The sequence below is a fragment of the Strongylocentrotus purpuratus genome, unplaced genomic scaffold, assembly GCF_000002235.5.
Source record: "Strongylocentrotus purpuratus isolate Spur 01 unplaced genomic scaffold, Spur_5.0 spur5_scaffold_6, whole genome shotgun sequence".
NCBI classification, from domain to species: Eukaryota; Metazoa; Echinodermata; class Echinoidea; order Camarodonta; family Strongylocentrotidae; genus Strongylocentrotus; species Strongylocentrotus purpuratus.
In genome coordinates, this window is record NW_022145612.1 from 47234659 (window position 1) to 47247897 (window position 13239).

Here is a 13239-nt window from a genome sequence, read left to right on the forward strand (position 1 = left end):
GCTCTATTCGCATTTTATCCACTCTATGGGTGAGGGTGAGGCCCGTCACCAGTGTTCCCTCGATGACTGTACCCTCGCTACGCCACAGAAGACAATTTTAGTCTTAGCTTTTAGAGTTTTATTAAAATTATTAAAGAAAGAGAGATCATAGATAAAAGAATTTTAAAAATCTGTGTTAGTTTTTATGCCTAGATCGCTCTGCTAATGCTCGCTCTCGCGCGTGCGCTTAATTCCGCGTGTGACATGCGCGTGCGTCAACAGCTGATATCTGCAAAGCGCGACCGGCGCGGCTGACCAACGAAATTAAGTGACTAAATTGACAGATTTGTTGAGCGGACAATGTCCAGACTTAATGGATATTCATACTGAAGTACTTTTGAATTTACCTCGGTGATATTGATTTCAGCAATCACTTCATTACTGTTTCATCTAGCCACGAGCTCTACCTCAGCTCCGCCACATTGAACAGACGTACAGCCGACAGGAAAGCGTTTATACGTGTGGCCATTAATAACGGTAAATGGCGTGTGCTCATGGGGGAATCTCCCGCACCAGCATCCTGACCATTGGCCCCTGCTGCTAGATACAGTGCTAGCTTAGTCGAAAAGACTGAAGATGCCATTATGCATTACGCCAAAGCAATGGCATAGGATAGACATTTACACATTTATGGAACGAATTGATCATTGGTAATATAAGCAGCGTCAGTTACTTGTTAGGTAAGTAAAGTTTAAGCTTCAGTTATGTTAACGATGTAAGTGTGTACAGTGTAGTAGACCGAAAGCTTCAGTCTCTATACCGTCGGTTGTTACACTGAGACTACGTCAGGCTCCACTAGACCTCCGGTTATAGAGACAGAACGACTGCCTATGCCAGCCTGTGTTGAACTTATTCCGCTAGATTTTAGCCGCTAGGCCCCTCCCACAAACTTGCCACGGCCGTATTGTTATGCCCCCAAAATCCCCCAAAATGTCATTTTACCTCGTCCATATCCAATTTTAAATTAGGCCTAGGCTATAATACATCGGTTCCACTTACTAATTTGATGTAAATAATCCGTTTAATGGTCCCTTTTAAGGAAATTATGGGTCAAAATCGACATCCATGTTGAAAATCTTGCAAGCCGTGTTAAACTCTCGTTGCCGTCAATCTCATCCCTTCTAGTCTACGCCGAAGGCAAAATGATTATGAAGGAAAAAACTGTGATAACGCCATTACGAACGTGTAGATGGCGCACAGTTTTTCCTTCATTATCATTTTGCCTTCGGCGTAGACTAGAAGGGATGAGATTGACGGCAGCGAGAGTTTAACGGACGGCTTGCAAGATTTTCAACATGGATGTCGATTTTGACCCATAATTTCCTTAAAAGGGACCATTAAACGGATTATTTACATCAAATTAGTAAGTGGAACCGATGTATTATAGCCTAGGCCTAATTTAAAATTGGATATGGACGAGGTAAAATGACATTTTGGGGGATTTTGGGGGCATAACAATACGGCCGTGGCAAGTTTGTGGGAGGGGCCTAGCGGCTAAAATCTAGCGGAATAAGTTCAACACAGGCTGGCATAGGCAGTCGTTCAGTCTCTATAACCGGAGGTCTAGTGGAGCCAGACGTAGTCTCAGTGGAACAACCGACGATTATAGAGACTGAAGCTTTCGGTCTAACAGTGTAGATGATAGATCTAGCCTAGACCTATGTGTAAAGTTAGAGGTCTAGACCTTCTTCTTAAAAAGGTGAAATTCAAAGAAAATCACAAATACTAATAGGGTCTAGATCTATGTCAACTAATGTATCACTAGAATCTGGTAAGCTAACAGATGGCCATCATACAAGTTTTAGGTCAACTACATATCGGGTGATTTATAAAAATACAAATAGGTCTAGATCTAGACTACAACCACCTCCATAACAGCTGGGATATACATGAAGAGATTCGCCGGAAAAATAACAATGTTTTAATGACGTCGCTATATCTATGGACCAATACTGCCCAAGCAGACGACATCCAATAAAGAATGAACATAATTGCAAAGCTAAAATTTGTCAAATAATAATGAGTTTAGTGTATATAAATGTATTAAATGACATGTCAAACCATTCAAAAGGGGATATGACCTGATTCTGATAACTAAAATCTTTTGCTTGTAAATATACAGGATAGGGATTAGGGGTTAATCAACAATCAAAGAAACCAGACTTTCAAATTGCTAACCCCCCGGAATGATATTAAGGACGGCATTTGTTCCCTCTTAAAACGCCGAACATACCGCGACAGATTCCTTTATTTTTGTATCGCTGCATTTGTCATCAAAATAAAACCATGCGCGGGGTTTAGAGTGAGGCAATAGATTATACATTTAGCCTGACGGTAGTGAAGTAAGAGAAAGAACTCAAGAGAAGATGAAAACACAGGCACGGGACATCGTCATAGGACATCGTCTGCTTGTGCAAATCATGTCCATACTGTGATCTCACACATCTCAGCAGCGTTTGGAGAGCTCTTCAGGTGTTATGCCGGGGCTGTATTTAAGTGTTTTGTAATTTATAATAATTCAAATGTTTCCAAGCATTGAATTTTGATAACCTTGTCGAATCAAAGTTTCAGCTTTGCAATAATGAAAATAAAGTTAGTTTTTAATATCAATGAATATCTACTTTAAATTAAAAAAAAAAAACTTGTACTCAGTGTCTCAGTCTACCAACCTCCGGTTGGAATTGGAAGTTACCCCAACAATATACAACACAGTGACTGTAAAGTAGGATATTCTTGGTTACTTTTGTGTGGAATTACATACATCATGTACATGTACAGTGTACCAACAAGATTAAAGATACTGTATCAATCAATATACATGTACAGTACATTAAAAGCACAGGACGAGTCCCAAACATTGGTATTACTATTATCTTCACCTGAATTTATCTTTATAATCCATCCAATTTTGTGTTGTTGTTGCTTACCCTGAGAACTACTGTACATGTACTTAGTTCTTAGACTCAGACTCAGACTTATACTGCAAATAAAGTACATTAAAAGCACAGGACGAGTCCCAAACATTGGTATTACTATTATCTTCACCTGAATTTATCTTTATAATCCATCCAATTTTGTGTTGTTGTTGCTTACCCTGAGAACTACTATACATGTACTTAGTTCTTAGACTTAGACTCAGACTTAGACTGCAAATAATGTAAGCACTTAAGTCAGTTTCTTACAGCATGTTTAACTGGTAAGGTTAAAGGTGCTACAATGTATGTGGAGAGAGTTATTGCTGCTCCTGCTGTTGTGCTGGTTGTTCTTGTTACTATTACTAATGCTGTACCATTACCACTACCATTACCACTACCACTACAGCTACCATTACCACTACCACTACTATTACCACTACCACTACTATTACCACTACCACTACTATTACTACTACCACTACCATTACCACTACTACTAGTACTACTATTACCAAGTAACATTACCACTACCTTTACCATTACCACTACCAGTACCTACATACCTACATGTATTGCATACCTAATTTACCATCATCATAATCATAATCATTTTCTGTATTCACTTGGAAAAAATCTTTTTTTCATTCAGAATGCAGGGCATGGTAATAAGGCTTATACATGTAGTGAAGATTTATTAAGCATCTCAGTCACGTGTGCCGAACTGACAGTGATTTTTTAAGCATCTTGTATTTGAGACAATAGAGTGCGTTATCTTTAGTTGTCATGGCAGAATACGATAGTTCCCAATTCTTCAATTGACTTTCCCAATTGACTTTAATGTTACAACCTTTTAATGTGATTTGTGTTTGTGGTTCGTGAACCAGCTACAGGGGTACAACAGCAAATCGTATAATATTTTTTTCCAGAGAAATCATTCCAATGAACAAAATATGTCAAATTTAAGTTCATGCAAACTTTTTGCAAGTCGCATTTTTGGAATTTTCTTAATACAAATTTAGCCTATAAATACAAAATATTTAGATTTAAACCCGAATTAAACACTTAAATATTTTAAGCTGACGCGAAGAATTATGCCTATGGCACAAAGTTTTGTTTACGTCAGGGCCTGGCTGGCTCTCCCAAGAGGCCAGGGGTGGTATTTCGAAAACTGTAATATTGTTCTATCCTCACCTGATCCTAACCATTACAAAAGTATTGATATTTTGTACAACTTTTTTGTCACTAGTACTTTCCTCTCATGGTCCTTACCCTACACATGGTTAAAATTAGTACCATGCACTGCATACTGATTTTCGAATTAGCAGCTGCTAAGGATTGACTGTTTTGGATATTTAAAAAGAATGATATTTAGGAACATTACCAACCTAACTCCTGAAAGATTTCATTTAAGTGAGTTAAATTTGGAAGTTAAACATGTAACTGTAGTTAAAAATTATATGCAGATTAGCCTCCTTATAAGATTCATAAATCACACATTTGTATTTACTATTTTTTTGTCATTCATTACATTTGTGAATATATTTTGCAAGGACCAGAAAGCAAACCTGTGCTTGTAGCCTTGAACTACATTTTACAATTCAAGAAAAACCTGGAAAATGTTAAACTATAGTACAGTCTATATAGCATGTAGAGTGTGATCCCAAATGCAAACACGTTTGAATTGCTGCTGCTGATCGGTTGGCAAACCTCTAGGCTATTTCATTGTGTTTCATTCATTCCTATTCTTTATGCTTTTGCAGGTCCTTCTACTAAAGTTTCTTTGAGTTGAGTTGAGTTTGGGACAACCTTCTACCCTGGCTTCTGTGTGACTCATGGATCATAATGGACCGTGCCAGAGTGCGAACCAGTCATTTTGTCATGGGACACGCCTCAAAGTAAAGTAAGTTCTTTCCATATCATTCGGGCTTGTCAACAGTCAGGAGGATCATTCGACCGAAAATATTCTCAACTTTTTTTCTGCAAATACAGTATTAAGTATTTATGAATGATGAAGAGTATTGATCAATGTGACTATCGGATCAATCTTCAAGCGATATCAAGGAGAGAAACTTTAATTCAGACGAGAAATGGCTCACACTTGTCGAAATGCAGTGAATGTGTGAATGTTGGTGCCTCCAAAATTGTGAAGTTTGTATTATGGCAGTATCCTCAAATGATTTATTTGGACCGTCATCTGTAGGTGTTGTGTGTGACCTGTGTACTTTCAGGATGCAGTCGTATGCCGACTTATTTCTTTTAACGAGAGACATTCGGCCTGTCAATACGGAAGGTGTCTCATTGATTGGAGAGTCCTATTCGAAGTGCAGAGATACTTTGATAGCCAGGACGAAGGGCCTGGCTATAGCAGCAAGGGAAGTGAGGGCACAGCTTGTGATGGGACGCCTCAAGGAAGCTGCCAATGCAATGAAGCAGCTGACGGATCTTGTTGTTCACATCACCGAATGTTCCAGTCATGCTGCGTACCTTGCTGCAATCAACGATCCAGGATCAAGACAGGCAGTCCCGGGAATCATTGATCGCTACAAGATCTCCTTCGCAAAGCTCAATATAGAACATTCTTGCATGACTCTTCAACACACACCGCTTGTTGAACTCTCCCCCTCTGATATCGTGGACCTCTCAGCTAACATTGTCAGGGACCTTGGGGTGTTGACCAGTGCTAGCTTACTTGCCAGTGAAGCCAGTGATGAAGTCTTTCACAAAGAGCAGTTTAAGCTGTCCATGAAGAGTGTGACGGCATGTACGAGCTCACTGCTGGCAAGCATCAAGCGCTACAAAGTGACTCTCGATGAGCGAAGCCGAACACGCTGCATCACCTTCTGCAAACCTCTTGTGCAATCTTGTCAGGCATTTGTTGATTATGCCAGTGAACCCGAACACTTAGGAAACCAAGCAGACATCTCAGAGAATGGAAAGCAGGTACAGACGGCAATATTAGGTGGAGGTATGAGTGTTGCCAGTTCATGCATACAGTTGTGTCACTTTACACGAGCTGCAGCCTTTGATTATAATAATCCAGATTTGATTCAGAGACTGACTGTCTGTTGTACTGCAGTTATGGATGGTGCCACCCTACTTGCTCAAGCCCTCCGAGACAGGTCATCCCCACGAACAATACCCCCATCCGCTTCTTGCCCTCATTTGAATCATGCCGAGTAGGCTTAAATGTTTCATCATGGGTGATAGATAATGCCATCCAAGACATTGAAATTATAAATTAGCTTAATGACTTGCCATGAATGTGCTAATCTGTAGAAACAAAAAGAGCTTAACTTATTACTATGCAAAATCAAAAAGTTTGTGAAATCCACCATTGATCAAAATCTTTTTTTTTGTGCTTCTAAATGTACATTGAGTACACTTCCAATACTTCCAGTAGAAGGAGTGAATATGTCCTTTAAAGATATATTTATTTGTTCAGTAAATACACTTTTATTAGGAAAATCAATGGTGTTACTGAAGGAAATGTTAATCATTGCGTTAGGTGGAACAGTATTATTATAATGATTTTTATTCAAATTATACATGACACAAAGGCAATATTGTGTTTGCTTGTAAGACATTATTTACATAGTCCTCAATGTATTACTTGCAGACCTCAACAAAAGGAATTCTATTTTATGGATTGTCGTGAGTTATTTTGTTGATGGTAAATTCACTGATTTAAAAGTTGTGTACATGGAGCTTAAGAGGGCTTCTTCCATGATCAATGTGCTTTCCAGACATAGCAACACTGCCTAAACAAGTAAACATACAAATCTTTGTGTACAAGTAGACACATTCATGTACAAAATTGTTATACAGACTTTGAAATAGTCAATTAGATGGAAACTAAGTAAATGTACAGTGTAGATGTACTTTCTTACAGCCTACTTACTGTTACTGTTTGTTGGAGTAAATCCTAAGACTATATATAAATTTGAATGCATTAACTGCTGTTTGTGTTCGTGTGCATGTACCGGTATAGCCTTGTAATGAAGATTTGTTTTTAGAGATCTAATCACCTCAAAATTGTTTTGAATATCATTTAAAGAAATGAAAATCACCCCCTTATTACAAGATATTCAAATTGTATATGCCTGTACAGTATGTACATGTACAGGTACATCAGCAATTTATGAGTAATATAATTTCCTGCGCGTTAAAAGCTCAACCATTTTAAAGAATGTTACTAACCAAAGTGATCAGAGAATCAGGCATACATCAGTGTTCTCACTTGTACAATATGTGTGTAACTTTAAACAAAATTAGCTATCAAAGATCTTGAAAGACTGCTTTTCAGCCCCAGGAAGATACTATACTTGTCTTGATGAAAATTTACTTTCCATATATTTAAAATTTTTACAAAGAAAGAATGATGCCTATAAAATTATTTGTGCATATAAAATCCCACCAATCATACTTGATTTGATACAAAGTAAACGTTTCTAATGTTAAAATACTTGGACTTTTGCATGTTTGAAATGTTCATGATTTTTACAAGTGGTTCAGATTTGTGAAAGTTTAATGCTTTGAAATCACATTTGATACAGCACTCTAATTTTTTCAATCCACAACAGTTTCTTGCCAAGAAAATGGCCATCCTGAACATTTCATGTCGCAAAAATGTATGGTGTGACTGTGTACCGTATCACATTGGCATGTTCTGTAACATTTAATTTGCCTACATGTACATGTACGTGTACAATGTACATGTATGACAAGACGATAATATAGGCAAGATACAGTGTACACATGGACAGTACTTGCAATGTTTCTTCTCTCATGTGAAGCAGTAAACTTGTTTTTTTTTGTAATTAATGAATGAAACAATCTTACTTTTCCCTTAATTTTTGAGTGCAAGATACATTTGTACACAGTGTACCTGTTGGAATCAGTACTATATTCTTGCCCTCTTTGCCTTTCATGCTTTTACATGGCTTGACAGGCAGGATCATTCTAAGTTAGGCTCATCAACTTTACAACTCAGATTAGAGCTTTATTATGATCCCTTACTAGGAAATTGATCGAAAGCCGTACCTTCTCAAACCTATTTTCATTCGTGACATGAAAATGGGTTTTCTTTGCAAATTTTACAGCAACTTATCTGATACTTTTCAAACTCAGACTATTTGGTCCTAAAATATATAACGCTTATGAGGAAGAAAACTATATTCTGAATAGTATCCTGAAATGTGGGCAATGGATGTACAAATGTAAAAAATATTCAATTTTAAGTTTACATTTATTGTTTACTGGATAAACCATTTGCAGATTTTTCAATGTGTTATTATATTGATTATAAATTTAGGGATATCAATTTAGTTTCGAGCTACTGATCGAAATTATTGTGTGCTTTTATTGTGTGAACATAATAATTTTTGATATCTTATTTTTTTATGGTGGGTTATATTCTCCTTTCCATAACAGGTTACTTGTTCTAGAGAGACAAAACTGCATACTTACATGTATGTCTTTGATTAATTGTGGTGTGCCATACAACACGTTAACACAATTTCTATTTTCTTTAGAAACTAAGTATACATGCTAGTTGCATGCAACCAATGTAATTATAATCTAAATGTACAAATGGGCCTGATCTTCTCAAATACGGCATGAGGCAAAAATTTCTGATTTTCATCACATTTTTGTTTGAACTGTCTGTGATACTTTATGTCCATCAAAAATTATATCACAGTATGCAAAATTAATGTCATTATGCATTATTTATCCTGTTTCCATATTGGCTTGCATTAGATCTAGCCAAAATGTGTACAGGCCTACAGTATGTAGAATTAGAATCAATATTTTATCTCATAAATTATGATATACTGGTACATAAGGATTAAGTTTGTTTAATTTGTTGATTTGTAAGTTGACTCGGACAGTAATTTTGAAGAGCTTTCAGTGTAAACAAAGATGAGAAAAAATATACAATGTACAGTTGACTTGAAACTTGGAAGCTGCTTTTATTATACACAGGTGATTTAACTTAAAAGTGCTGTGCAATTCTTTTGTTTAAGTTTTACATTATTTGTGTACATGTGTATACTATGTGTAGATTGGACAATATATTTACCTTCAGGACTCATCGTCATAAAGCAATGATTGAGAATTCTAAGGAGCATATCAATCTTTCATGGATTTGTACACATTTTGCTTTCAGGAAAATCTTGAAGGTTAGATATGATTTTCATTTCCTGATGAACATTAATAATGATGTTGACCCGAGTTAAATATATGTACTGGGTATTCTGTACTCTTGTATGTATGGTGGCTACACTGTAAATGATATGTTTGAAATTGTAGAGGTGAAATTAAAGCCCATGCATATTTTACGTCAAGTTATTGGATGATTTCTTTGGATGTAAATTTATGAGGTTGCTTAGTTATTAAAAAAAAAAATGAAAGTTTTGAAGTGTATTTCTGACGGAGACATACTGTTGAGAAATGTGCATACTCTAAGCACATTCATATTATCAACAGTCAGTATTTTATTCAGAATATGGAAGAGTTATGAACTGAATGATTCCTTGGCTTGCACTGAATGTACAATATCAATACCCAGTACCATACATTATTTGACATTTCTACAGTGTACTCAATGTCCATAGTCCCAGATATTCATTTGTACAAATTTGTATCAGTGATATGTATAGATTTCTTAATAGTCCACTAGCCTCATACTATAATAATCATAATTTAACTGCCATATGATAATATTTATATATGAATGGTTAATGTATAACTGTATTATTATTGGCCAATGAGTTTACAGTGTAATTGCTGTTTCTGAATACATAACAAACTCTTTACCCCCTTAAGATTCAGAACCTGCCTGTTTTTACCAAATACCCCTTTCTTTTTTCTAGTACTGTACCTACAAAAGCATGATGATGTACAAGATTGATAGATTAAGAGTATGTTGCCTGAAATATTGTCATGCACAGTTCATTCCCAAGCTTACATACGCTTTTAATAGACAAATGTACAGAAGATTATTGATTATTTGTTGTTGCATTCAAGTTTCTTCTGATTATTTCATCGTTATTGAAATATTTAATGCTTCCGGTTCATTGATACACACAAAAAATGGGATTGCTTCCGGATACCATATCAGCATTGCATACTGTATAAAGAGAGATAAGTTATATGTTCTTAGATATTGATGACTTACTGTACTTGGTTTGATGATACAAGAGAGACAGCAATAAAGCTTTGTCTTGGTAAAATCACTCATGTGTCTTAATGGTTTTTGTTGTTTTAAGCAAAGTAAAATGTGTCTTAATAGTTCTTGTTAGCAGGTCAAGGGTCGTGGGTCAATGTTGGTGAAAATCACATTAAAACAAAAAAAAATCACAATATATCAAGGACCTCTGATGTACAGTATGAACCCTAGATTTTACCGGTATACAAGTATATACAGAGTTTCGCAAATTTTAAACATTACTGAAAATGTACGCAGGAAAACCCAATTATTCTTTATCAGTCGTAAAATAAAATTGAAGTTGGCAGAAAGCAAATACACCCTTTTTTTCAACATAAAAACAAAATTAGCCATGCATTTGCTTACTCCACCTTTTTTAACTTCAGAAAATTGTCAAAGGGGTTCCATTTTTACATGAGGCCCTGGATCTTACGAATGTCATTACTGTGTCCGTCAATGCAATTACCCCACTTCCAAATCTTGTCACTTGGTTCTTGTCAGTCGTAAGTCACGGCCAACCCTGTCATGGGCAGTCATTGGCAGTGAGATCTTTGGGGATCTAGGGGCGGAAGTTGGGATGTACCAATTGCTTCTGTTTGCAATTAACAAATTAGTCATGGTAGATTAGCGTGACACCTAGCATTAGGAGGTTGGCTGTTGACACTGTGGTTGATGGTTTGAAGGCCAGAAAAGATATGGGGAATGGAAAAATTCATACAAACAACATTAACATGTATACAAGTATTGTCTGTTCAAAGCCAGAAGGGCAATACTTCTTCAATACAGACTTAAGTGCCATGTAACTCCAAACAGATTATATTGATATCATAGTTTCTATTGAAGAGATTCACATGATGATAATGATATTGAGAATAATGATATTGAGATCTGTAAGGCGCTGAATCCACTTGAAATCAAATGATATACTGGTATCAGTGGTATCATAGTTTTTATTGAAGAGATTCACATGATAATGATATATGATATTTGTAAGGATGTAATGATACTAAAGTAACAGTCAAAGAATGACAAGAGAGAGAGAGAGAGAGAGAGAGAGAGAGAGAGAGAGAGAGAGAGACAGACACACAGACAGATAGAGAGAGTGTGAGAGAGTGAGAGAAATAGTGAGATTAGAGAGAAATGGAGAGAGAAAAGGAGGGAGAAAGGGAGGGAGAGAGAAGAGAAAAGGGTTTTGAACTATTCATTTCTTTTCCAATTATCTTGAAAGGTACACATGATGTTGAGTACAGGACACCAAAACAAGCTTAAAGGTAAAGACCAGTTATGGTCATGCGATTGCATTGTGAAAGAAACGTTGTGGAATCGATCAGAAAAGGTTGATCATCTAGCATCTAGCATCTGCAAGGTTCTGGAATCATCAAAATGATAAGAAATTTGGCCCATTCTTCGTAAAGTTACAAGCACTATACACAGAAAGATGTATATGGGACTACCCTATATCTCTCACAGACCATGAGAGAAACAAATTTACCAAATATATGAATTAGTAGGCGGTTTCCCGGCAAATTTTGTATCATCATGTATTAGTCAAAACATATTCTTTTACATGATTGGTAATGAGAGCTTCCATTTCATTTTTTGAAATTGGTGCGTTTCCAATACTGGTCTTTACCTTTAATTACAAAATGTATAAACTCTCTGCTATAACTGTACATGTGCATTCTAGGATGTCAAAGAAGAAAAAAAAGGAGAAATAAACTAAATGAGTAGATGACTGGCCTTGACTCGATCCTGTTTCCCAGGGAGTATTCTGTCATGCTTGTCTCACTGTGACAGTCTCGGGACACACCCATTTATCTGCTTAAGACAGTCCCTTCATAAACCCCAAGGAACTCATTTGTCAGGAAGGATTTATGATAGGGTGTTTGAAGCATTGTTGATGTATCATGGTGCTGAGCCAATCTGACAGGGCCTTCACACAGGAGGATATTGCTACAAAATTTAGAGAAAGAAACATTGAATTAAAATGGTGTAGCAAAAGAGGAATGCATATGGGATAAGAATATGTATTTATGAAGAAATTTGTGTAAAGGAACAAGTTTGGGGAGAGTCTACTTTACAATACATATATTTAGTGTTGGCTTACATGTATGTCATAGCCTTTATTGGCATTGCTCAAATATACGAAATGACAGCTTGATGGCGATATCAGTGTGTTCATGATAAGGCCTGCCTATTTGCGTACAGTTTTCATTTAAAAACCATGTAATGAATATTGAGGCATTGTTAAGAAAGTATATTTTTAAATTGATTTGCACACATTTTCATCTTGATCATCATATATGTCAAGTTCACAAGATCTATGACTTTTATCATCAATGTTGTGTTCTCCTGTACATCAATTTTCTTCTGGAACACAGTGTTTCCCTATCCCACAAACGATGGACACTAGGGTCATCTACATTCTATTGATGCAGCTATCCATCTTCCAGCACTTACTACTACCTGTACATGTAGCTAGCCTTGTTAATGCAAGCTCAGACTTTAAAAAGCATCTAACCAAGGCATACAGTGTATGTTGAAGAATCAAGAACTTACATTGAATTTGATATTGTTGAAGACTTGAAGGTTATTGTCATCCCACTTTCGGTATTGGTGAGCTCAATTACCATTACACAGTATGCTATTTATAAAAAAATATTTAAAAAACTATATGTGAGAACTAACTACCGTGATACATTTTGACTGCAAAGCTGGTTTCTTTTTATACATGAATTGTCTCTTCTAATTCTAATACAGAGTAATAACACAATTAACAGATTGAAGATGATTTTTTTTGTATTTCGCCAAGGTATGTTCTTCTTTGTAATTCAATCATATCAAAGTTGTAAGTCTTGTAAAACCTACTCACATTAGATTTCAAGTGAGTAGCATTGTAGAAGTTGTCTGCGGTTCGTTGAAATCTAATATAATCAGAGTAACCCAAAATATGTCCATTTCATCTTGGGTTATGACTCTTACTAAAATTGTGCATGCCATTAAGATGAATCTTCTCTCCCTGCCCCCAAGGAAATGAAAGAATAAACCTCCATGTACATGCAGTGAGTGGGATGTGAC

At 36.3% G+C, this 13239-nt stretch overlaps 1 protein-coding gene across 1 annotated transcript; it reads left to right on the forward strand.

Annotated features, from left to right (window-relative positions):
- The first annotated feature begins 242 nt into the window (after positions 1-242).
- LOC589638 (talin rod domain-containing protein 1) lies at positions 243-10189 on the forward strand. Its single transcript, XM_789274.5, has 2 exons — positions 243-719; positions 4715-10189. The coding sequence occupies exon 2, from the start codon at positions 5070-5072 to the stop codon at positions 6132-6134; it is 1065 nt and encodes a 354-aa protein (XP_794367.2). The 5' UTR covers positions 243-719; positions 4715-5069; the 3' UTR covers positions 6135-10189.
- Positions 10190-13239: the final 3050 nt, after the last annotated feature.